Source organism: Syngnathus scovelli, chromosome 22 (genome assembly GCF_024217435.2).
Source record: "Syngnathus scovelli strain Florida chromosome 22, RoL_Ssco_1.2, whole genome shotgun sequence".
NCBI classification, from domain to species: domain Eukaryota; kingdom Metazoa; phylum Chordata; class Actinopteri; order Syngnathiformes; family Syngnathidae; genus Syngnathus; species Syngnathus scovelli.
Genome location: NC_090868.1, coordinates 1865342 through 1891763, shown reverse-complemented (window position 1 = coordinate 1891763; position 26422 = coordinate 1865342). Strand labels below are relative to the sequence as shown.

The 26422-nt window shown below is 42.0% G+C and overlaps 1 protein-coding gene and 1 long non-coding RNA gene across 3 annotated transcripts in view; one reads left to right on the top strand and one right to left on the bottom strand.

Moving 5' to 3' along the window:
* Positions 1-26422, bottom strand: part of LOC125992101 (uncharacterized) — a 74907-nt gene that overhangs the window by 17979 nt on the left and 30506 nt on the right. Inside the window, exon 2 of the long non-coding RNA XR_007489535.1 lies at positions 13338-13416. This is a non-coding gene — a long non-coding RNA (uncharacterized lncRNA). The remainder of the gene's footprint in view (positions 1-13337; positions 13417-26422) is intronic.
* On the top strand, positions 9298-20764 carry LOC125992099 (leucine-rich repeat neuronal protein 3). 2 transcript variants are annotated; one of them, XM_049760690.2, is made up of 2 exons: positions 9298-9568; positions 16638-20764. In XM_049760690.2, the coding sequence occupies exon 2, from the start codon at positions 16995-16997 to the stop codon at positions 19113-19115; it is 2121 nt and encodes a 706-aa protein (XP_049616647.1). In that variant the 5' UTR covers positions 9298-9568; positions 16638-16994; the 3' UTR covers positions 19116-20764. The 2 variants fall into 2 exon arrangements, with proteins under 2 accessions (XP_049616647.1, XP_049616648.1); XM_049760691.2 differs by lacking the exon at positions 9298-9568 and adding an exon at positions 9779-10011.

Sequence of the window (26422 nt, the reverse complement as noted above, 5' to 3'; positions counted from 1 at the left end):
AGCCCCACGGCGCTCTTGCAATCCTGCCAACATCTCAGATTAAGCCAAAAACACTCTTCTAATGAAAACATTTATTGGCAAATCATTTTAAGAATGAAAGGTTGCCGTTGATATTTATGCCTCAACTCGTACTGTTAATAGAGGCTGCAGAAAGTCGGAGAAGTTGACTGATTGACCTTTCGGAGATCTCTCTGGACTTTTTTGGCGCATATTAAATCACCCAGCATTAATCATACACGACGTACAGTGGTGGGTGTGTTGACGAGGGCGAGTAGTATTTTATTCGGGAAGTTTTAAGTATTGGACAAAACTTAGAAGAGGCCACCCGTTGTGGATTATTGATGTGGGTTGGAGGCGGAAAAGAAATAAGCTACGGCTCCATTAGGAGAATTGTATTTTTTCAAATACTGCATGCGAAATAATATGGAAGGACATCCATTATTGGTAAAAGTTAGCAAAACCGATTAGTTAAAATAGTAAAAATTCACAAAATAATAATATAAATAATATAAATATATAAATAAAATAAATAAAATAAATATATATATATATAAAATAAAATACAAAACATAGACGTGATATTGACATTGGTCATCTACTTAATGGCATGAAGTGAAAGTTCCCTGACGGGAACTCACCGCACCCTGACGAGCTCTTCGACTGAGTCATACCGCAAACTACCTGCTTGCTCATTTATTCTCCTATGAATCGGTCTGCTGCTAGTTTTTCCCTTTGACATCCTTCTGGGTTATTACATGAAGGAAGTTTTGCGGAGTCAGCAAGAAGCTGATTTAAACCACGAGCCCCATCACCAGCGCCGCCAAACCGGGGGCTCAACTTTCATTAGCCGGAGTCATTATTCCCTGACCGATCTCTGACAGATGGCATTGTGGGATATCGGATTTTATGGCGGGTCATCTTTCATATTCAATTTCTTTTTCCCTTTCGATGAGAACTCGCCGCCGTTCAATTCATTTCGCAGTTTGATTATCGATTGCCTTCAGCGAGCTGGCTCTACTCCGAGAGTCGATTAAATGAGTCGGCATCAATTGAAGTTTCGAGTTTGCATAATGCAATCATTGTCTGTTATTACTGCGGGATTTAATTACCCAAGTACATTTAAATAAGATTGAATTCGCTATGCAATACAAACAACGTCTAATTGTGAGGCTCCATCATCGGTTGTATCTGCAAATCTTTTGAGAACTGTTGAAATGAGTTTTAGTTTTAGGCTGATGCTTTTTGAGAGCTATTGTATGTCTGCGGGCCAATCCACAAGGACGTTGGGGTCAAGATCTGGCTCTGATTACAGCTGCAGTCAGCTTTTATTCCCTGTCATTTTTTTTCATTTGCCAGACAGGATCGAGATAAGGCAATCAGCGGCCATTTTTTTTCTCCAGTGCCAGACGGGTGACCTGGCTCTTCCACCTGTTTGCGCTGACACAACCAATGCAGGAAAATGGCCGACGGTAATGAGCCATTAATAATTCAAAAGTCGGCATAACGAGATGATCGTGCCTTGCCGGTAGACGCTCGGATCCGAATTAGAAAGGTGCTAAATAGCTCAATGTTAATTTCATTCTGATTTAACTCATTCAGTGCCATTGACGGGTATAAACAGGTATTGTAAATCATGCGTCATTTTTGAGTCATAATAATAAAACAAGCAGTCGGGATGGAACTCCACAAAGCGTAAAGAACCTTTGCAATCTGAAAGGCGAGAAAGCGGAGATAATTCTTTTCCAAAGCTTGTCTTGCTAGGGGGCTAAAATGCAAGCTGTCAGCATAGTGGCACATAAATGTAACGGACGCCTCGGCTCAACTCGCTTCCCCTCGTGAGGTGCGAATAGATTGGCATGGCTCCGTCTTTGTTCCGAGCCTTTGCATATCATCAATGACACGTAGAGCAGATGGCAACATATAAGCGAGCTCCCGTCGGTGTTTATACATCACTTGGCTTGCGCTTCACATTCCCACCGGGAGTGATGTCAGAGTTGTTCACTCATGGGCTCGGCGTAGGATTGGCAGGAATCAACCGGAGAGCCCGGAGCCAAGCTAACGGCGCATGAAACGCCCAAGCCGACTTGGTTCAGCGATCCTCCCTTGGGCCCGGAGAGAACAGTGAGAGATGTAGACGATGAGGAAAAGTCTCACGCAAGACAACAGTATAGTTACCGGAGATTCTTGCACCTTTATTGAGACATGGTTTTCCCAAATGGATGTGAAATTCAGAATGATTCTAAATGATGTCACAGGTAGGATGCAAACGAGGGAAGACGAAACGAGGCCGTGTGGGGTTCTATCGTCAGCATCAGCAATATCCGTTGTTACGAGGCTGCACCTGCTATTAGTTCTTGTCAAGCTACTTGAATTAGGAGGCTTATTAAAGCAGTTTGTCAACAAGAAGATAAAAGCTCCAGTCTGCAGCCACATTTGGAAACAGCTGTGACCGGATTTTTCCTTTTTTGTCCTGTATTTTTTTGTTTTTATTTTAATTGATATATATTTTAAATTTTTATATTATATATTGTTTTTATTCTTTATATTAATTTAATATATTTATATTATTTTATTATTTAGTTAATTATGCACTGCATTTTATTTCATGAAACCTCGACTGTGGTTTTGTCACACCGGCCATTCCACTGAAAGTTTTGGCTCCGCCCCCCTGAGAATTACTCCAAAACTTTTTTAAGCTTGACATGTTGGATCCTGTTCCTCACATTTCTGTGTTATTTGAAAACCAGTGGGTGGACGCATCGCCCATGTCGCCTTAAATGTGTCTTTTAATCTCCTTTCCGTCTTAACTTTTCTCTTCATCCCATTTGATCGCATGACTCAAACGGGTTTGATCACCGAAAAAAAAAAAAAAATCATACACCAAGACTTCCAGAAAGCTGTCGCAAAAGAGAACGAAATGGCAAACGCCGCGAGAGACATATGAGCAGTCAAAGTCGGTGGAAGCTAAAAATACGAGCATCAGGACTGGTTTTCGTGGCAGATTGCCTGGTCTTGCCATCTGCTCCTTTCAGCCTTGCAGCAGCATTGCTAACGCTAGCTTTCTATAGCCTCGGGTGGCCAATCGTCTCGAGGTAGATATCGTTTGGCGTCACCTCTACGATAGGCCTGTATATACGAGAAATCGAACCCTTGAGTGAACTTTCTGTTCTCCATCGCGTTTAAAGCTTAAAAAGCACAAGTCTGGTACATGCTCGGAGCTAAATAAGTACCAGGATGTGCTCATTTTGAATGCCGGCTTGTCCACAGAGACACTTTTGAAAATGTTTTAAAAATAATTAGGCGGCGGTAAATGTTTCGTGATAGAGCGCTTGCCCGTCTTAATATCTTTCAGCTTCATTACGAATGGCAAAATAATGAAGTTGCCGCTTTTGTGGCCGATGAATAACGATATCATACACTCGAAGATCGGCTGAGAAGACTGAACGACTCATCAGACAACAGGAAGTTATTTTGATGTCCGTGACAATATTTTTGATGCCGTAAATTGGAATTTAGTGGGCACGCTAATGGTTTCCTGGCTTCTCGAATGCAGCATAAACAACAGATGTGAAATATGAGTTGGATAAAATAAATGGCTCATTTGAGGCATGTTAGGCATAAAACGCCTCCTGTTGCTGCATTCCCCCGTTTAAAATTCATTTGGACAAAACCCCAAATTGCTTGATTAATATGGATCAAGCACCATTTTGCTTATGAAATTTCCTCAGACGTAAAGCCATAAATCGTAACGATAAGTCGTAACACTTCCTGAAATATAATCACGTATTTAATCGGAATTGCCGAAATCGTGCGGAATAAAATCCATATATCAAATAATTTACCATTTTTGCTCCATGTCCTTCACTTCTCATTGGACTTTCCGGAGATAAAAATGTCCTTATGGAGATCAATATATATGGAAATAACTTCCTATACAGAACCAAACCGTCCAATCGCTGCTTATCGTAGGTTTCAGTCTTCGCCGACTAATGTAAATGAATCCGGGCACAGCGCCGATCCGGAATACTAAAAACCGCCACATGACGGACAGTTGGGCCGTCTGGCAGCCGAGGGATCTTAAGCTGGGAGCGAGATCGACCATGGGGGGGGGGATTTCCATGCCCAGGCGGAACAAGCGAGGTGTAGTGGAAGCATGGCCAGTTATCTTCAAACAGGAAGAGTTAACGGTGACACACACACGCCAAAGTACAAGCCTGTGGGTGTACCCGCCATCTGTAGTGTCGGAGATTTGCTATTTCCGGGAAATATCTTCCCGCTCGCGGAAAAAAAATGTCCCCGTCGGCCGACTGGTGGCTGCTGGCCTTACCCCGAAGAGCTTCCTAAACATGACGGAAATATTCATCTGGCCGATTCCCCAACTAGGCATATCAAATCGGCCATCTTGAACACTGATGAACGAGTCACTACATTAGGGAGTCATTTCACAAGCTAAAATGAAACTTAAAAAATACTCGCACTACACAACTACAACATATTATATAATTTTAATGATTTAATTTGAACAATATTTAAATTTTATTCTATTTTAATTCAGCAAATATATATATATATATATTTTTTTTTACCATTTAACATTTATGACATCATCCAAATGGCTTTCCCCCCGCTCATTCTTCCGGGCACGTATCTGCTGCTTCTACGCCGGAGCAATAAGTCTTGAAAAATGACATTTGAAAGACACATCTTTATATATTCCGCTGACAAAGTCTCACAGACAGCCACTTTTCCCTGACACCACTTTCTGTTTTGTTCTTAAACCCAGTTCTGAATGTCTAAAGCATTGGTTCTGGTAATTGCTGGTTGATTTTTTTTTTTCCCCCTCTCCTTTCACATTTATTTGAAAGGCCCAACTAATCAGCAGTTCATTTGCCTCTCCATTTATTTTCCTTCCTTTGCAAGAGGAATCTATTTTCCATGTTTTTATTTTTTTTTCATAAATTCAAGAAAGCTTTATTTCCTTCCGGCTAAATCTAAATGACTACATTTTCACAGTTTATTTAAAAATAATACGCTATATCCAGACAAACAAATATGTGATCATCTGATCAAAGTTATCGTACGGCGAAGGCCTTTGGGAGTGTAAATGACTCGCGGTGCGTGTCTGCAAGCATCCGCTCGAACAAAGGAAGGAAGTAAACAAATCATCATGCAGGAGACGTCGGCGGCCCTTCCGGGATAAATTGCTTATTAATCCTGCACTTTGATTCGTGCATCATTTACGCCGGCAAATCTGCCAAAGTCGGAAATACACAAACATCTATTCTTTGTCACGCTATGTAGAATGAATTGTAAAAAATATTTTTTTATGTACAATTCCTTGGGTTTAATGTAGACATTATTATCGTCGTGAAATAAAAGCATGATTTGATCACGTTGTTGTGTTTCGTCGCCGCTCAAATGGATATTACAATCATTTACTCGAGTCAACGTGTTTTCGTTAAGTCACCCGGCAATTTGCCTTTTCATTTTCCTCTGGGTGATGGAATATATTGAATTGTACAGCGGATAAAAATGCAACCTGATATAAAGGCGGCAAGAAATTCTGTTTACCAATTCACGATGCAGTGTGAAGAAAAAAAAAAAAAGTATATAAGAAAGGTAACGCCGATGGGAAGACGTATGAAAGGAGGAATTAAAAATCCGGAAGGGATGAGGAGATGGAAAGGTAAGGAGGGCAGAGGACTAGTTGAAAGCCAGAGATATAAGTTAGATAAGAAAGAAAAGATGAGTGATTAGTGGGGGGAAAAAAAAAAGTTGAATGAAGTGCAGTAATATGCGGGAATCCAAGCAGGGCTGAGGGGATAAGAAACATCCTGAGGCGATATTCCTTCGCCTCGCCTCTCTCACGGTAGAAAAAGACCAAAACTTTGCCTTTTATGCCACTGCACTGGAGACAAGCCCTGCCAGTAAGAAAAAGCACAAAGAGGACGACGAAGAATACAAATGTTGAACTGAGCAAACCAACGGGGGATGATTTGGAATGAACGCAACATGCTGACATGCTGACATGCTTAATCATATATGACGGCGAAGCCGACAAACAAATTGATAAATAAGTAATTTTCTGAAAAGATGAATGGCAAAAAAAAAATGCTATTTTTATTATTTATTTATTTTATATGATTTATTTTTAGTTCTGACACGAATTTGATTTGTTTTTGCGAGTCACATAATATGTTATATTATTTATTTTTAGTACTGACATTAATTTGATTTGTCTATGCGGGCTACATGATTTTTATTATTTATTTATTATTTTATATTATTTATTCTTACTACTGACATGAATTTGATTTGTCTGTGAGTCACATAAAAGGATGTGTTATTTATTATTTTATATTTATTATTAGAACTGACATGAATCGGATTTGTCTACGCGGGCCGCATAAAAGGACGTGGCGGGCCCTATCTGGCCCCCGCTCCTCGGGTTTGACACCCGTTGACGCAATTGATTAGCGAGATCACGTTGGGCTTTAACACTCAACGTTTGGCTTGTCAAAAAGATACTTCTCCGGCAACTCCATTCTCTGAGTGGCTAAACATTGTCACGCCAGCATCCATCTCTTCGTGTGCCGGTTATGGGATTTGACCGGCATAGCAACTGTAACCAAGGGGGGTGGGGGTGAGGGTGGGGTGGGGGGGAGCAGCCACTGAGCTGAGAAATGGATCCCGTGATTACATTTGTTCAACAAGCTCATTCATTTCAATTTTCAACACTTGGGCATGTTGTTTGCAACATGTTTGAGCTCGCTCGCTATCATTGAGACATTTCGGTTTGCGAGAGCTGTCTGCTGTCATGTGTCCACTTCATTTCTGCGAGAGAAATACAACTTTCAGTTTCTTTCATCGCTAAACATCGCTAACCCTAACCCTAGCCCTAACCCTAACCCTAACCCTAACCCTCTTCTTCAAATATTATGTCATTTATTTATATATACACAACTACATCAGCAGGCAATATGTCAAAAGGTAGAAAAGCAAGTCCATGCATGAAAAGCACCAGGTAGTAAAAAAAAAACAAAAAAACTAATCTTCCAATTCTCCACCCAATTTTTATCAGAGGCCAAGTTACAGTCTATCGAGCGAAACGTTATTCACGATAAGTGCCGTGACTGCTGCCGGTCGACGGAACAAGCTCACGGATGTGCCCAGCCTCAGCAGAGGACATATCATTTTCTTTATGTCACTTGTAAAAAAACCATTTATAACTGTGAAATTCAGTCAATAAATTCCACTGCCCTCCGTGGCCTTTTCTCCCTTGGCGGAACACATCACAAAATGTCACCATGAAACGCCTTCGGAATATTCCCCCCAAACTCCGCAATAAACAAGCGCGAGCAAAGACATCATTTACACTGTAAACACATCGAGCCTGGAGTCCACCCCTCTTTCGTCCCTGCCTCCAAATAATGTTTTATCGCATTAAATTTAACGCAGATTCTTCATGGCGGGCCAATTTTCTGCATTTGTCCAGAAACAATCCAGGCTTTCCCCTGTGGCTTGGAGTCTATTGGAGTGGTTTTATGGTGAGTTGACTGCACCCTTGACTTGCTTCATGAGCTATGAAGTCTCCACGGTCAACTTAGAAGGTATAGACGAGTGAGAGAGAGAAGAAAAAAAAAAAATGCTGAATCAGCTGCCCCATTTCTCCTGTATGGGCTACTTCATCGACATTTTTTTTTTCCGATCAGCCTCAAACATTTAGCACTATGATACAGAATTTTAAAATCTAAAAAAAGATGTGATAATAATTGCTAGCAATATCTATTTATAAAAAGTGAAGACAATTTGAAAAATTGACTGAAAATTTGTCATCGCGGGCCACATAAAATGATGTGACGGGCCGTATCTGGCCCCCGACCTTTGAGTTTGACACATCAAACGTTAAACTGATGTAAAGCGATGTCTTGTTATACATAACATGACATGACATAGCTGAATTATTTTATTTTTTTTTGGCAGGGGCTGGCTGGCAAAACCATTCTTTGAAGGCGAAAAGTACAAGAAGCTATCAAACATCTAAAAATAACCCGGCAAATAATGACATCATGCGTCATACGAGAGAGCCACAAAAACTTCTAATCTGAACACAAAGGCAAACTTGTCGACAAATAAAACGTGCAATCTTGCTGTCGCTCTCCAGAGATGACAGCGAGAACCATCACAAGTCACCCAAGACCAAACAGTCTGGGGAAATTAAAAATAGTCTTTCCAATGTAACACATATTACCACTTGAACATTCACCCTGCCAGGTGACTTCCTGCAATACGCCGACAAATTCTCTATTTATAACCTTATACACAAATAATACAGCTGAAAAAAAATAAATGTGTCATACTGTCAGGTGGTGTGTCAGCTTGTTAGCAAAACCTCCTCACCTCCAGAAGTTGTTTTTAATGGCTGCACGGTAAATTGCTGAGTCATCACCCGATAAAATGACAGGCACAGGTCACTCATTAAATTTCATATCATCCAGCAAGAAAATTGATAAATGCTACAACTGCAAAATCGGATGCACTGTGACATCACATACTGAAACGTATTTATGATTTGGAAAGAGTGCATTGGATACAAGCCAGCCTCCAGCAGAAGTAACTTTTGGATCAGAACTCTGCAGCCTGACACATGAGGGATGTCTCTGTCTCGCTGAGAGGCTGCGGCTAACCCTCACCGACCTCCAGGATCATCAGTTTGTAGAACATTGTGTTAGAAAGCCTCCTGGGATCTGAGTGGGGAGCTCTGCAGCTAATAGGTACAGATATCCATTTTCTTCCCTCGCTCTGCCTTTTGCGGCACGCTGTAAAAAATAACCACTCAAATTGCATATTTTTCTTATATTGAATGGAGTGATGGTCAGTCAAAACTTAACCCTAACCGAAAATATATTATTTTGACTTTTGAATTGCAAAACGTATCAATATAAAAATATTTGCCTCACAAAATAAACAATCTGAGTAAAATCCTGAGGTGAAACTTGAATATTAAGTCTACTGTGAAATTCATGCATCTATATATAGATTTATAAATATTCAGATTTATACATATGCGTGCACACAAGTTGTCAAAATGAAATGCACTATTGCATCGAGGAACATTTTTTGCAGCGTTCTTCCCCTCCAACAGACGAGAACCAGCGACTGTCAGGTATGACCGACAGGTTGACTCGACCAATCAGAGGAGGGATGCAGTGAGCTCCTCTGACGTAATTGGCTGAAAGCCTGGGAGGCGGGGATTAAGTCCCCGAACACTAATGACTGGTGAGGAGGCGGCGGCGCGTCAACTCGGTCCGCCTGACACTCGGAGGACGGGGAGAGGGATGCTGCCTCCGTCAGCCTGTCTGAGGACGCCAAGGGAAGGACACGCGTGAGCCCCTCTTTGTGTTTTCGCACACTTGGACTTTTTCAGAATTTTTTTTCTTTTTTTCGGGTTTGTTGGAGAGGAGCGACTGCACGAAAGGACCGCACATTGTTGACTGGCATCTCGTCAGAGAACGGCGCACTTGAGGGGAATATAGTCGCTGCTTCGAGATCCGCAATGTTCCAAATGGTAAGTTTACTTAGATTGAAGCAATACAAAGCTTTTTTTTTTTGGGGTGTTTGATTCAATGCTGGGTGATTGCATGCGCGCACCGAACGCTGCAAGTTAATTAAAATAAAGGCTATTTTACGTCACCTTATCAGCCATTTTTGTGTGTCCAACAAATAGCGCCTTGTTAAAAAAAATGCTGAAGCTGATGACGACAGTTTAGCCGCGATTGTGCGCTTTTTTTTTTGCGCAACTACGCATAACGCGCGTCATGCGAGCACGCAGACGCGTGATCGACGTCGCGTTAACATGCAAAGAGGGCTTTGCTGGATGGTGCAAAGTGTGGAAGTGAAACGGCGCGCACTTGGATGTGTCCCCGGGTCGGGATTCACGAGCGCACACGTTTCGAAGAAATCCAATGATGGCAGCCCGCCTTTCCTTTCTTCCTCCACGGTTGCCACCATGTAAGTGCATTACATATTTGCAAGCTTTATTTTCACTCCCCCCCACCGCCTTGGGTTTCTTCCTTGGGACATGCACACACTACTTTATAGGCTGAACTGATTCGGATGCCTTTGTGCACCCGATGCGTAATTAAAGCCGCCACTGTGAGGCATCTTTGAGCTCCCCTCAGCATCCTCGCTGCATGTGCGCGTTCGTGCACACCCACACAGCAGGCATCTGGCAAAAGAGAGAGAGAGAGAGAGAGAGAGAGAGAGAGAGAGAGAGAGAGAGAAAGTGCATGCTCTCTCGTCTCACAGGGCGTTTATCTCGCGCTTCTCATGCCCTCTTGGTCCAAAATGTAAGTCACCCAGTGGATGATGTGAAAGCAGGTGGAGCACAATGCTGGCATTTTGGCAAGAATACATTTGGGGAGGGGGTAAAACGCACATTGGCATCACGTGGCACATTTAAATACTGAGGAAATCTTCACGCTTGCCCGAGAGTCCTTGTTCCAAATGACCCTCCGGGGCAAGCAGTAAAGTCCGACAAGGAGTTTATGATTATTAAATGCATTGTTTCTCCTTGGCAGAGGGACAAAACAAAACAGTAGAGCACAGCACTAATGGCCTGCCTTCATTATTTTGGGCGCATTTGCTCCAAAACAAAATCGATATTACATGTCCACAACAAGTCATATGCTTAACGTGAGTGGCTCGGGGAATTGACTATTGATCTCGATGCAATAAGGTGAGCTTGGTTGTGTGTGTGTGTTGGGAAAAGATATTGTACCCGCAGTGGCCTTGTGTAGACTCGGAGAACGTCAATCACACTGTGGGTGTTCGCTATTATGCATTTCTTTGTATGTAGAGGGCAGCAAGTCCCAGGAAGGTGATGAATGTTTTGGGGGCGGGAACAAAAAAAAAATCCCAGGATATCTCCTACGTTTGGCGCCGTGATAGTAACGAGATGCCGCAGGATCTCACGCCGGGCGAAATGCATGTAAACATATTCACGCTAAGGCTGCGGGGGGGATCGCTGATAGCATCCTGAGCTCCCAAACAGACATTTAAAATGGAATAAGAGGGCAACAGGAAAGATGGAGTGCAGGAGCTTTGTTCCGGAGATATTCGACAGGCTACATCAAAATGCCCGCAAACAAAAGGATGTATAAAAAGATTTTGTCACTGTGGCTTTTGCGAGACCATATCGAAAAGGTCACGGTGACATTTGATAGCGCTTTTGTGTTGCGTGACTTATGCAATTTACTTTTGCATTTGGAAGGGGAATAATGCTCAATATAATCGCAAAGAATATCGTCAGTGCCGTAACGGAACTTTATTTATTAAGGGTTGTAATAAAAAAATTATTTGAATCGGAATGTACTCGATCGAATCGGAAAATGAGTTTTGATTCATGCGATTGAATCAAACTGAATCAAGTCTTTCCACTTTCAAATACGAATTAGCTTACTGGAGAGAAATGCTACATTTACAACGCTAACAAGTTCATTCGCATATATGTAAATTGATAAACCTCTCGAACTGAGATGTATCTGACTCGTAATCCCACTGAATCGAATCGTTCCACTTTCAAATTGAACTCGACCGTATTGAAATAGTTGAACATGATTGCAACATATGCCAAGCATGGGAAGACAACCTAGATAACATCCAAGTGCTTTTTCTACATGGTCCATCTGTTCTACATTCCGACTGCTACGTACGTACACAACACGGCGCCTTGGGCCTGATGAATCAATGATGAGTCTTCTTGTGCAGTGTTCAGAAACACAGAGTTGAAAGCAAGTTAAACTTGTAGCCAATGAAGACGAAGTTGAGGTAAGTTTAGTACTTGCACGTTTCTTCAAAGACACGCCGATGAAAGCCGAAAAATCATATAACTTTAAATGTAATGACATCAAGTAGCCAACAGAGGGCGACATTGAAGACAACTCCCACAACAAAGAGAAACACCTCAAAATATGTAAAAAAAGAAAACAAAGCCTCAGGGCAACACAAGATCTCTTTCAGATACCATCACGTTGGTAAAATTTGAAACCACATCAAATGCATAGAACAAAATTGCTATGAACGTACGAAGGCCGAATAAAGTTGCTCCGCATTGGTGCATAATTCTTTCTCTCATGGCAACTTCAGGCCGGCGGTGTGTTGACCTGCCATTTATTATTCGTATGAATACAGATAGCTGCGCATCTCTGAGGCAGCACACTTGCCACATTTGCACCTGCAGATTCAATTTGGCTCTGACTTTGAGGGATACGCCACTGGCGCCCCCCTCTCCCCTCCCCTCCCCCCTTTCATTCTGGCTAGCAGCAATACGCGGGACATTATGCAGATTTTTTGTCAAGAGTGAGTACGATTATACCGCCACAAAAATGACTGTTGGACTGCTTGCTATGCTTTTGACCTTATCCGTGGCACCCTTAAGGTAGCTACCTTAGTTTAATAAATGCAGGACGGTGTAAATTAGAAAGAAACCCGACTATGTGTTTTACACCATCAGCGAATCGACACTTGTATGTGTTTGCGCAACGCCATTAATGCAGCGCTAGCTAGCGTTCGATAGCATTGCGTGTGTACTTTGAGCCCAAGGGCAAATCGTATCCAGGGAAAGGCTAAAAAAAAAAAAACAGAGACGGGGGTCCTGTGGTTAATTTGGAACATTGATTTTCGCATTAACGATCAACTCGCCAATGGCCTCCTCTGTACAAGGAAGGAAAAGCGTCCAACGCCAGCATGCGCACGGATTGCTTCATTATGCATACATGGCGCCGCAAAGAAGGTTTCCCTTTAATGGACCTCCTTCTTAGCTTGGTGAAAGTATAATAGTAAATCAATAAGGTGAAGGGCAAAGGGAATGACAGTGAAGCCTCGCAGCGGTACCCACCCACCGAGGGGCTTAACCAGAGGATCGGAAGTGGCTTGGTCAAGTCCAGCCAGTGTTACACATGTATGGCGTTTAGAAATGGAAATATTAGAGATGCAGTTATTCAATATTGTACTTTCAATTCAAAGATTTGGTTCAACATAAGGCCCGGGGGCCAGATACGGCCCTAACCCTAACCCAAGAAGACATTCATGTGCCGATAATAAAATTACAAATTGTCAAATTATCTTCATCCTGGCCTTATTCCACCTCAAGGAAGTTCATATCAGGGCTACTCACATTTTCTAAGGAAGCACTTAACAACAAATTCATCGTCATCTACTCCCCCGCACCTTGGTGGAGGCTCCATCCAATATGCTACTCGTGGAGGAGCATTTTAAAGATAACTGTTCCCCCCCCCCCAAGGACAGATTGTACTACCAATTACGAGATGGCCTACCTCTTGATCCACGCCGACATGAAGGCAGGTTCCGTCAGAGAGAAAGATCCAGATGGTCCAAAGTGAGCCTGACTTGTAGCTGCAGAAGCAAGCAGAAAGCAGCACGACTACAATTACTACTCGAAACTTGTGCGGACATAAAAAGGTTTATTGGAATCAAAGTAGACAGGCTGAAGCTGGTTTGGAAAGGCAGATGAACACATTGGCTCATTAGTTCAACAGAGCTGTAATAAAAAGGATTTGAATAGAGAGAGAGGGCGAGTACAAACTCCAAAAAACACTTTTAGCACCACTCAGCAGAAGCAGAACCTTATGTAGATCATGAGTGTCAAACTCGAGGCTCGGGCTCCAGATTAGGGTCCGCCACATCATTTTATGTGCATCGACCTTAAATTACAAAATTGTCTTCCCTTTAAAAAAAATAGAGATTTTTTTATGACCTTTCATCTTTTTAAAACATTTTTTACTAGTCCCTGTCACCCCTGTATATTCAGACCTCCCCGTGGGCCAATACGCTCGCCACCAAAACCGTCGTTTTCCAAATTCCCACCACTTGCCGTGTTTTGTATAGTCATTTAATTTTCCTTTTTTTTTTTTTTTTTTTTACAGGTACTGTAGGTCACCCTGTAACCACACGGGGCACAGATGAATACCCAACCTGCGGCAAAGCAATCATCTTTATGTCCTTGCTCCACTAAATCTCATCCAAGCCCCATGAAGCCAGAGGAAAGATTTATAGCCCTTTTCAATAAACAGCATAAAACAAACAGTTCTGCCCGGTCGTTGGGCGACATGGCCGACTTGAGTCAGCCAGCAGGCCTGAATTAGTGCCGCAGAGCCACCCGGACCAACGCTTTTGTGCCCCTGGTGTGAACACTCATTAATTTAAAGTGGTCATATCTCACTGGTCTCCAATCAAACTGTATTTGTGCCATTACTGTCCAGAACAGCCTCAGCGTATAATGGAGGTGGGCCCAGTGGGAAAGGAAGTGCGAGACGCTGCCAAGAGATGAATGAAAAAGCTTTTCACCTTGAACTGTGATGAAAACTCATCCAATTTCAGGTTTATCATGATTAGCTTGACACAACTGCAAATGTGAGCGCAAATGGTCCGTAAATGGTGTAATCTGGGCGCATATGTCAAAAAATCAAATCGCCCAATAAAACATATGCCTGAGTTATATTTTTAAAAAAATAAATAAAAGGGCGACGCGCAACACAAACAGAACCGCAGGGATTCCGACACATGCCGCACGAATGATTCGCTTCGTGTTCATCTTTTGACACCCGGGAGCTCGTGTTAGCTCCATGACTGAACACCTGAGACTGACCTATAAAGGACCTCTTTCGGCAAATGTCAAAGCTGTAATGTGTGTCAAGTACTTTCAAGATTTTTTAGCCGATAACTACCGGCTGTTGATGATGTAACGCTCGGTTGGAGATTTCAATGACTTTCCCGTAACAACTTACACACATCGATCTTGTATTTGCCTTTCTAACATAACATAAGATAACATAAAATAACATATATATATAATTTATAGCATAGCATAGCATAGCATAGCATAGCATAGCATAGCATAGCATAGCATAACATAACATAACAACATATAATTTATAATAATATAATATAATATAATATAATATAATATAATATAATAATATAATTTCAGCTAAATGTAAATTACGTCTCTGTACGCAACTAAATTTGCTAGATTCAAGATGGAGTTCGAAACCAGCGCCTGCACTATTCGTCACGTCCATTTCCAAACATATCGTCGATTATCACCGAGAGCAACGCGTTCTCATTTATTGCCCAGGAATTGTGTTTGCAAGACACACCAGCTTGTAAATTGTTAGTTAAGCCGTCCTAATCCCACCCTACATTTAATCAATGCGGGCCAGATAACGCTGAACGTTAAACAAAAAAGGGGTAATGATTCCTTCTCTCAAACAGTCACAAAATACAAGTGAGGCATTGCTCCCACTGGCCGAGGTGTCCTGGGTGAAGTTCACTAAGTAGTTCATGTCCACAATGAAGCTCAGCCTGTTCTATCAGAATGCTTTGCAGCTTATTAAAGTGCCCGATTGCTTTAGGAAAAACCACTTCAAGTGGTCTTGCACCATCCACTGGCTGAACATTCCCCCATCCCTTCCACTTCTCCGCTAGTGCTGGAGCAAAGGTTGAGAAATGAACCCCTGGCGCGGCAAACTGCAGCATTTCTGCGGCGTTCGTGGCCATTTATTTATATATTTTCATTGTTGGCTATTTTATTCGCCGCGTCTCCCTTGTGACCACTGAGGTGGAAACAGCGGCTGTGATGAAATGAAACCATTTTTCTTTTCTGGTTTTGTCTTTCTAGCCATCGTCATATTTTATCCTCATTTCCCGGAATATCACAAGCGCTATCAAAAGGCATCTCTTCATTGAGAGGCATTTACAAATGTCACGGTTACAAATTCAAGCGTGGTCTCGTGACGAGGTCGTAAGGTCACGGGAACAAATAGAAGACAAAACTGGATATCATAGTGGATTTTTGAATGGAATTAAAATAAAATAAAAAATATTTTATTCTCTTATAAAATATTAAATATTATTAAATATAATTAAATTGACCATTTGGTCATTTATATATTTTTATTATTTTTTATGTATTTATTTATTTATTAATTATAGTAGAAGGATAATATCAGCGTGTCAATTTATGCGAATGACACACGACTCTCCTTCGCACAATTGGTTGTAATTTGCAAACAAGACGTAAATATTTATTTCCCACTACCCCCCCACGTGCGCAGTTTGTTTACAGGCCATTCCGTGTCTTTATGAAGAATGAAAAGCAAATTCATTTGATTAGCCCAATGTAACGATGGCCGTGACATTAATTATCCTCGATTACAAAACGCGTACCGTTAGCCGGCGCTCGGTTCAAGCTTGCACTTTCCCCCTGGCTGCCTGTCGACTTGTTGCTATGGTGACTGACATATTAAAGAGATTTCCAAGGAGCTTGCCATGCGCCTAATATTTAAGCCGCAGGACGTCGGCCGGTTGGGAATCCTAATAAAGCTTCCGTTTTAACCAATAACACACTGGCATTAGGGCAAATGGCATTTTCAAAAAAAAAAAATGCCCAGAAGGTCAAGCATTTTTAAAAGCATGGCTCTGTTCTAAAGTGAGTGTGAATAAATGTCAACATATATCACTATGCCCTAATAATAAATGTCAACACGTCCAAATGGTTCGCCCCTGTCACATGTTAGTACGTCTCGCTGATTCATGGCTTGTTTCTCGTCTTATAGGTCGGAATGGACCGAGCAGTGGACGACAATCAACCGGGACATCTGTCTTTCTAAAGAGAAGATTTTATGGATGCTCCAACCCAATTCCTCTGGTCTACCTGACTGCAGTCTTGGCCCTGCACCCTGACTTTGAGTGATTAGCAATTGCCTCCAAGGGCAATTGCACAGCAAGACAAGAACAACAACAACAACAAAACGAGTCTCTTGAGAGGTTTTCGGGGGGGAGCTCTGCTGCAGTGGAATGTGGAGGTGGCAGGGCTGAGTCATTCACCTCAGCAGATGCAAGAAATTATTCATCACCCGTGAACAGCTAAGAATACATAATTTAGGAGGACCAATTTCCGACCGGAGACCAATATGAAGGACGTGTCGTTCGTGGATCGTCTTTTCGTCGGCTTGGCCGTGGCTTCTTTTGTTGTGGCCGTTGATAAACGGCCGGACTGCCCCAAACTTTGCGTCTGCGAGGACAGACCCTGGTTCTCCCCGAGTTCTGTATACATGGAGGCCCAGACTGTTGACTGTAATGATTTGGGACTATTTAACCTGCCGGAGAAACTACCCGTGGGTACGCAAGTACTGTTACTGCAAACAAATAATGTTGCAAAAATAGACAAACCCTTGGATTACCTCGCCAACATCACCGAGATTGATTTATCGCAAAATAATATCTCGTCCATGAACGACGTCCATCTCGGGATTCTGTCTCAGCTTGTGTCGCTACATATGGAGGAGAACCGAATACAAGAACTTCCCGACCGATGTCTGGCGGAGGTGGCCAATCTTCAAGAGCTCTATCTCAATCACAACCTCATCTCCTTCATTTCCAAAATGGCTTTCCAGGGTCTCGGCAAGCTTCTACGACTCCATCTCAATTCTAATAAGCTGAAAGTTATTCACAGAGAGTGGTTCCAACCCATGCCCAACCTGGAGATTCTAATGATTGGCGAGAATCCCGTGCTGTCTATCGACGAGATGAATTTCAAACCTCTCAGCAGCCTCCGCAGTCTCGTTCTCACCAGAATGAACCTGTCGCAGCTCCCCGACAACGCTTTGGTCGGCCTAGATAACTTAGAAAGCATTTCCTTCTACGATAACACTTTCCCGGAGGTGCCGCATTCCGCCTTGAGAAATGCGAAAAACTTGAAATTTTTGGATCTGAATAAAAATCCAATTGCCAGAATACAGCGAGGGGATTTTGTGGACATGCTGCATTTAAAGGAGCTGGGGATTAATAGCATGCCGGAGCTCGTTTCCATCGACAGCTTCGCCCTGAATAATCTGCCCGAGCTAACCAAAATAGAAGCCACCAATAACCCGAAACTATCTTACATCCACCCCAACGCGTTCTACAAACTGCCGCGGCTGGAAACGCTCATGCTCAACGGCAACGCTCTCAGCGCCCTCCACAGAATTACCGTGGAGTCGCTGCCAAATCTCAGAGAGGTTAGCATGCATAGCAACCCCATCCGCTGCGACTGCGTGGTACGCTGGATGAACATGAACAAGACCAACATTCGCTTCATGGAGCCCGACTCGCTCTACTGCGTCGAGCCTCCGGAGTACGAGGGCCAGCATGTCCGACAGGTTCACTTCAGGGAGATGATGGAGATTTGTCTGCCGCTCATATCTCCCGAAAGTATGCCCGGGCATATCAGAGTACGGAGCAGGAACTCCGTGTCGCTCCATTGCAGGGCTTTTGCCGAACCAGAGCCGGAGATCTACTGGATCACCCCGTCCGGGAATAAAGTCATGCCCAACACGGTGTCCGATAAATTCTACATGCACCCGGAAGGGACCTTTGACATCTACGACATCACCGAAAAAGAAGCGGGTCCTTACACCTGCGTCGCCCACAACGTCGTCGGAGCCGATCTTAAATCGGTTTCCGTCGAGGTCAACGGATATTTCCCTCAACCCGCAAACGGTTCCCTGGATGTCAAGGTCAAGTCGGTCGGGACCAACGCCGTCCTGGTTTGGTGGAAGTCGAGTCCGGGGACACTGGCTCCAAGTATTAAATGGTACGCCCTGTCAAATGCTCGCCATCCCGCCGCTTCCTTCTCCACCAGGGTGCCCTCTGACATCCAAATCTACAACCTTACCCATCTCAACCCTGCCACTCAGTATATAGTATGCGTGGACGTCCGCAGTATCCATTACAAGCATGACACCAAATGTGTCAATGTCACCACCAAGGGATTAGAGCTCACGGCCAAGGACACGGAAAAATGGGACACGGCGCTAATCACATCCTTTGGTGTGCTCCTAGCTGGAATTTCACTGGGCTGTCTACTTATTTATGTGTCTCTGAGGATCCACCAACTTAATGGGGATTTAAGGAAATGCGACTCCAAAGCTTTGCTGTTACCGACGGAAGCTTCAGACGGGCGCCCGACTTTCTTTCGGTTTTCCGGTCGGGTGCTGCCGAACGGCGTGGAAGTGAAAGCGACGGTCATAAACGTATCTGACAATGCCTTTTAAGGAGCTACGCCGATTGGACTCCACTACAGGCAGGTTGGACGACTACCGTTTAAAAAGGCAACCCCGTTGCTCAGATACTCTACGACTGGACTGGGATGGAACAACTGAAAATCCCAGTCCAAGAACTCAGCTGATGGGGGTGGGGCTTAGCAACTACATTGACCGGTCGGCAATTGACTGCCAAACACGGTTGGCGGAAACAAAAGTTACGGAATGATCAACATGGAGGGTCAGATCTATTGTAACTGACTGTTCAATTTGTTCAAGTTGTGGAACTGTCTGTGTGGTCCCAAGCAATACCGTCTGTGCTTTGTCAAACATCCATAGGCGAGTTAGCGAAATAATAATAACACCTGTCTATACCGGGGTGGGGGTGGGGTGGGGGGGAGGGGTTTAGTAGATTAGACAAATAACAGTGGTGTAAAGCCTTTTGATGAAACATACCCTCTTTTGTATTTAAGATGAATTAATTTTTTTTTTTTCATGGAACTATTGTTATATATTCTATTATGTTAATGTTACCACAGCTCCTCTGTATCGCAGCAGTTTAAATAATTGGCTTGGAATTTTAGGCAAGTGGCTGACTATGTTTGATTACAATGTCACATTAAACTTAATGGAATTCTGCTACAAAATTTGCTATCTTGGGAAGAAATGCTCTGTAGTTCTCTTTTCAACTATGACTAGGGGGGGGGGGGGGGGGGAGGGGGGTGGAAATGGACTACAACAAGTATGGTGGCCGCTATGCTATGGCCGGGAAAAAAAATGGCGTCTGGAGTACCCTGGTAAGTGCCTAAAAAAAGAACTACATGAAGAAGAATCAACGGGAATAAATATGTTAGTAGCAGCAAAAAAAAAAAGAAAAAGAAAAAAACATGACTATGTACTCATTGCAGAATCGCAAGCTATTCTCCAGTATGACGTGAAGAATACCCTGTCAGTATTTTTAGCAAACATATTTAAAAAAAAAAAAAGAAAAAAAACTATTTCGTTGTTGCTTTGGGTGTAAAGTTAAAAGCCATTTTTATATTATAACTGTTCTATATGTGATTCACGGGCACAACAGACTTATTAAGTGCTAAGAAAAAAATAAAATAAATGTCATTGTTTCTTTTACAAACAACTGCCAATGTTTGGTCTTTTTTTTTTTTTAATTCTCATTCATTTGTCCCAAAATTAATTGCTACTACTAGCAAAACTTGTCGGATAAAATACGGACATCATTTTCGAGTTGTGTGAACGTCTAATATTTTGTCAGACGACATGAGAGAAAAACAAAAAGTGGCAAAGCTTAGTCACGAACAAAATGTCCCTGTAGTCTGAAGAGCACAGCAGGCAGGAGTTGCACGGAGGCGTGATGGAGGCCATTCAAAAAAAAAAAGCTCCAGGACTGGCATTTTATTGGGCCCACTGAATTATCCGGCACACGGAACATTTCGTAGGAGAAAGTCAAGCATGATGAATGGCTGTCAGGCGCCGAGTGACATGGTGGATTTATCAAACGGGGCTCGGCGCTCGTACGTCAGGCCCAGCCTTCAGCACCATGGACAGAGGCTTTTAGAGGCAAGCCATCTGTCAAAGACAAAGGGAGTTAAAATATGACACGGGCCACTCCTCAGGTAATGCCTGGATCAGACTGCAACTGTGCACTCCAAAAAAAATACAAACCCAGTAAGCAATAAAAGACCCGATATGAAATAATCGGTCTTTACGTGATAAAAATGGATGCTTTCCTCGACACTCGCATGTTTTTTTTATTTTTATAGTCTGAGCAACCTATATTAAGAAAAAAATAAAACCCTTTCCGGATTTAACTGAAATCCGACGTGAAAAGAAGCAGTCGCCCTTTAATCTGCTGCCAGGATGGGAAAATTATGCGCTGCATCTTTCGTTATTTTTACCACCCAAATCACCTAAAAGACAAATCTGCACCGAGGCTGATATAAAATGGGAGATTATGGAACGGGTCGTACCACGCCGATTAGCGCGGATTCTTTTTTTATTTTGCAAGGATCGTTGTCACGGGGGGGTGGGGGGTGGGGGATGGGTATTAGGGTTAGGGTTAGGGCTTGCAATTTGATGACCGTGGGGAGCAGGTAAGTGTCCAGCGGTGTATTTATAAATTAAAATAAATACGCAGACAATAAATAAATTAATAAAATATAATTAATGAATTTAATAAGAATTAATTTGATGGCCTAATTTTTTAAGATTATTTCAAGCCACCCCCGAATTTAAAATATGATAGCGCTGCGAAAGCTGCAAAAAAAAAATCACAAAGAACATTCCAACGGCCGCAGGCATTTTTTTTATACCTTTGAATTATACACTTATTAAAGTTACAAACTTCCCGGTAGGTCAGCTAGTGTAGCTACAGGCGCCCACGTTCAAATGAGAAGTGAAATGTCAACATGCATTTACAGTCCGGCTGCTCACACTATTGCTGGCTTGTAAGAGTCCTTTATGGGCGCTGGGAAAAAAAGCAGATGACCTATGAATAGCAATAACAAAAAGCCCCGATTGCTTTTAATGGCACAGTAAAAATGGACTGGCCTCATGGAAGCCATAGACTTTTAAACTTGTATCATATATTTACTGATATTGCTTCGTGTGATGAATCATAATAAATGTAATCAGAGATGAATGGTAATAAAAACGATGAGCAATATTTCAATTTGTCTTGGCGGGCCATATAAAATGACGTGGTGGGCCGTTTCTGGCCCCCGGGCTTCAGGTTTGACTCCGACGCTTTACACAAATATATATTTCAAAAAGCTCCAAAATTGCATTACTGACCAGCGAGGTGGCAATCATTTCTAAAGGCACTTCCAAAAACGCCTGCGTCAGCAAAAAATGTTTTTTTCCAGGCGCACCAACCTTTGCTAAATCAACCGCTACACTTTGATTGCAAACACACAATGCGGCGTATATCCAGAAAAGTCGAGACAGGCTGTCACAGCAGATTTGTCGGAGCTCATCAAATATCCACTGGGGGGCTGTTGGTGCATATCTGTTTGCCAGGGCCTCTTAAGTGTTTAAATATTCCTCACAAGGTGTCGAGATACAGAAGAAAATGACGGGCTGTCACACTCGCTCCATGAGTACCTGCAGCTCCATATTTAGAAGCTTCCTAAGATAACATATCGACGGCCGCAGTCTTATCACTCTTGGTGGGACTAAAAGAAAAAAAAAAAAATCAACAAGATTAAATGATATTACTCCACGGAGGGCTTTTCCACTAATTGGAAGCGTGGTTCTCAAACATAGCCGCAGCTGGCTACTAATAGATTACATATCTTCCTCCATGACGAGCCGAGCCCGACTTCGGGTCAGATCAATACGGCGACTAACGATGCACATGCGTGTGCTCAAATGATGATTAATGAGAATTAGGAAGGAAAGATGAGGAGGAGAGGAAGTCCTCGCTTCTAAGTTGGCGTAAAATATATGGATGTGCTCCTCACTGTAGGTTGCACCCATCAGGCTCATTAGTGCTGCGGAGGCTGATATTCATCATCAGTGCATATTAAAATCTCGTTGGTAGAAGCAGTGACAGGACTTTCCGCTACTGGATCTGCATAAGCAGATTTTCGTCCTAGATAATAATTGATGTATGAATCGAGGTTGCTGTTGTTAAAAAGTAACACAGCTGAAATTCAGGGCTGAGACGATTCATCGGGTAATTGGAATAATCCGATTAGAAAGGGTATTTTATGTTTGCACTATTCATGGTTGAGTAATGTCTTAGTTTTTTAAAAAAAAAAAAAAAAGAAAAGCATGTTTTATCCGATTACTCGATTAATCGAAAATATTCTTAGCGAAATTAAAAATCCTGAGTGGATTAAAAAAAATAATAATAATTATGATTTTAAAAAAAATAGTCACAGTCTGAAATAAAAAAAAATAATAATTATGATTTAGAAAAATATTTATAAATATAAATAATTCAAAGCAATGAAGTTAGTCAGGCTGAGGCGGCACAATTAAACCGTACTTTCCATACTGCTTCTAATTTGCAGTAATTCAGCAACTCTAATCGGTTGCACGCACAGGCGAGAAGCTAACATAAAAAAGTAATTAACCGACGCCTGCAAACGCGATAATGTTTTCATTCATTGATTTTTCAAACCGGAATGTATCTTTCGTCCACATTGCGTTTTAGCCCGGCGCTAATCAACGTTGCGAGGCTTTTTTCCATCATGACAGGTGGCTTTTATTTTTTTCTTGAACACAATGAGAGCAGCCTTGCTTTGTTGCAGTACGAATGGATCATATTTGAGTAGGATGGAAGACCTGCAGTGCCAGCCATGATCACAATCTGTGCTGCAAAGTCGTCAAGACACATTGTACAGACGCACTAAGGATAAGCATCACCATTGTCATTCGTTCCCAGCGACTTAAGCTAATTATGCTCAGGACAATTGTGCATCATAATATTTCTTGTACCCGGGGAACAAATGTTATAGTTCTCCAAAAACAAAGCAACACATCAATCTCAGTAAATCAATCGGTGTCAAACATAAGGCTCGGGGGCCAGATTCGGCCCGCCACATCATTTTACGTGCATTTTTTTTATTCATCTTTTAAAAACATTTGAACAGTGGTGTCTGATTTCAAAACCATGAATTCATTTATAAACAAATCAAAAACAACAAGAGACGCTATTTGGTGTTTTTTTTTTTTCTCCCCACAAAGCAATCAGGAAGAAATATCCGCGTCTGGCTATTTTCTGTCAGGATTGTTCACAGCGATATTTTAAACTTAGTCGAACGCGGCAAATGAACACAAATGGCGGCGCACCGCCATCAATCATCCCGCCGGCCCACCGGTGGCTTTGAAAGGTAACTGCACGAGTTCACGCCGTGCGCAGCGTGCGCAGCTTGCAGGCGCCAGCCACTAAACAAGCCTTCAGTTCATTACACGCTTCCCTGCAAACTGTAACCACCATCCTGCTTTTGATCTTCATTATATTTTTGATAGATTCCTTCTGTTTCCCACTGATTTTTTTTTTTTTATCCCGTCCTCTAGTGTCTTTTTCTTCGTGAAACGGAACGACCATTTCTGACTGATGATAATTGATTTCAGCATAAATAATGACACCGGAGTATTTACATGGGAAATGAAGGCAGCGGGGTGGCTAACAATCGGCTAGTCTGCTTAATGTCGGCATCGGCGAGGATGTTTCTGGATTATAGCTTGTTGGAGTGAACAAAACAAAATAAATGGCACGCTGTTAATTGTGACTCGCCGATACGGCCATCTTCATTACTGTCCCGGGTAACGAATGATCCCACATCGAGGCAATGAAAAGATGCCATTTAGTTTTGGGAAAGGCTCGCTACAGAAGATCAACATAGTAAGAAAAAAAAAAAGTAATTACCCCTACCAGAAGCCTTTTATTTACATATTCCGACAGTCGCGCCAAAAGAGACATCGGGAGAAACGAACATGGGTGATAACGAGGAACTGCTTTTTGATGTCAAGGACTGCGGGGGTCATTAGGGGGTTCTTTTTTCGGAAAATGTTTTTTTTTTAGGTCAGAGTTGTCTCTGCTGGCTTCAAACGCTGGGTGTCAAAATGGAGAAAAGAGCCACATCGTGGGATTAACTCCTTCACTGACGTAAAAAAAAAAAAATCCTGAGTTAACAAGGTGAGTGAGGTAAAATCAATCAAAGAAACTGAATTACTCTCCGAGCTAAGACGCCTGAACTATATTAGTGTCACATTCGGATAACATCTTTAAAATTCACAGTTTAAGCTTCCTTCACTCAAAACTTTTTCCCTTTCTCTCAACTCCATCATATGCTTGAATTGCTGTATTTTTTTCCCATCACTCCAACAGCTGTTATTTATTTTTTTTTCTTTTTGTCATCCAGTGTGTTTTCATAGTCGAACAATCCAAAGTGGGTGATGTTCACGCCGCGTGATATTGAAGGCACTTCGGAGGTAGCGCCGAAAGTCAGAGTGACTGAAGAAGCGAAGGGATGCGAGTGATTTTTTTGTTGCCGGGCGGAGATGTGTGGCTCCCTGAGCAAAACAAAGGGATGTGTTTTCAAAATTGATGTCACCAGTGAAGTGTGACAACTATTGATCACCGTGGGCAAAAATGCCAGCACAAAAACATTCCAAGGTTATAAAAGAAATTAGATTTTTTTTTTTTTTTTAAACCCTGCCAAAAGGAAATTCACCCTGATTTATTTTGATTGACCCTCCCGAACCGAGCCTAATTTAAAAATCTCTTTTCAGTCAAGACGTGTAAGTAAAGGATGAAAAGCATCGATAGCCGCTGTAGATCGATTTTGTTTTGTCGTGATTGGAAATTTCACCGGCAAGTAGCCGCTGCCTCGGAGACAACCATCTAAAAAATAACGACGGGCATCAGCGGCGGGGAGAAGACAATGGCAATTGATCAGGCATTGGATGAGAGAGGTGGCATCGCTCCGATCAGATTCATTAGTTTTCCAGCCACTCTGACATTTCCATTTGCACACTTCAATTGGCAAAATAAAATAGCCGCTTGGCTCTCATCCCTCAGCTCCGTGCCGGGTAATCACTTCTGCACGGCATCATATATTCTCTCCCCCCCCCCCCCCACCCCTTGCTTGCACCATCCCTCAGAGTGCAGCCTCATGGTGACCGAGTGCCAACCCATGTCATGTTTATAGCAGCGTTTCTAGCAGTCGCTGGAATTTGATTTATGCATTTTGGATGTATCAAATTAACCAAGGTATCCCATTTTTTTTTTTTAATCCAGTTAGTGGTTGTCACCGTTTCAATAGGTTAGAAGATGGGAAGACATGTGTTGCTAATTACTGGACACACTTTGGTCAGTCAAATTTTTTTAAACATATTATTATTATATATTTTTTTGTTTTATTATTTTTATGATTTTTATTTTCATTATTCTTTTAATATTTTCATTATTTTTTATGATTTTTATTTTTTATTTTCGACTGACCAAGAATTTTTCTTATTTTCATGATTTGTATTATTTTTCATTATGTTATTATTCTTTTAATAGTTTTTATTATTTTTATTTTTTATTTTCGACTGACCAAGAATTTTTCTCATTTCATGATTTGTATTATTTTTCATTATATTATTATTCTTTTAATAGTTTTTATTATTTTTATTTTTTATTTTCGACTGACCAAGAACTTTTCATATTTTCATGATTTGTATTATTTTTCATTATATTATTATTCTTTTAATAGTTTTTATTATTTTTATTTTTTATTTTCGACCGACCAAGAATTTTTTTTAGCCACCCGTAGCTATCGCCATCATGTCTCCGCACGCCTCCATGG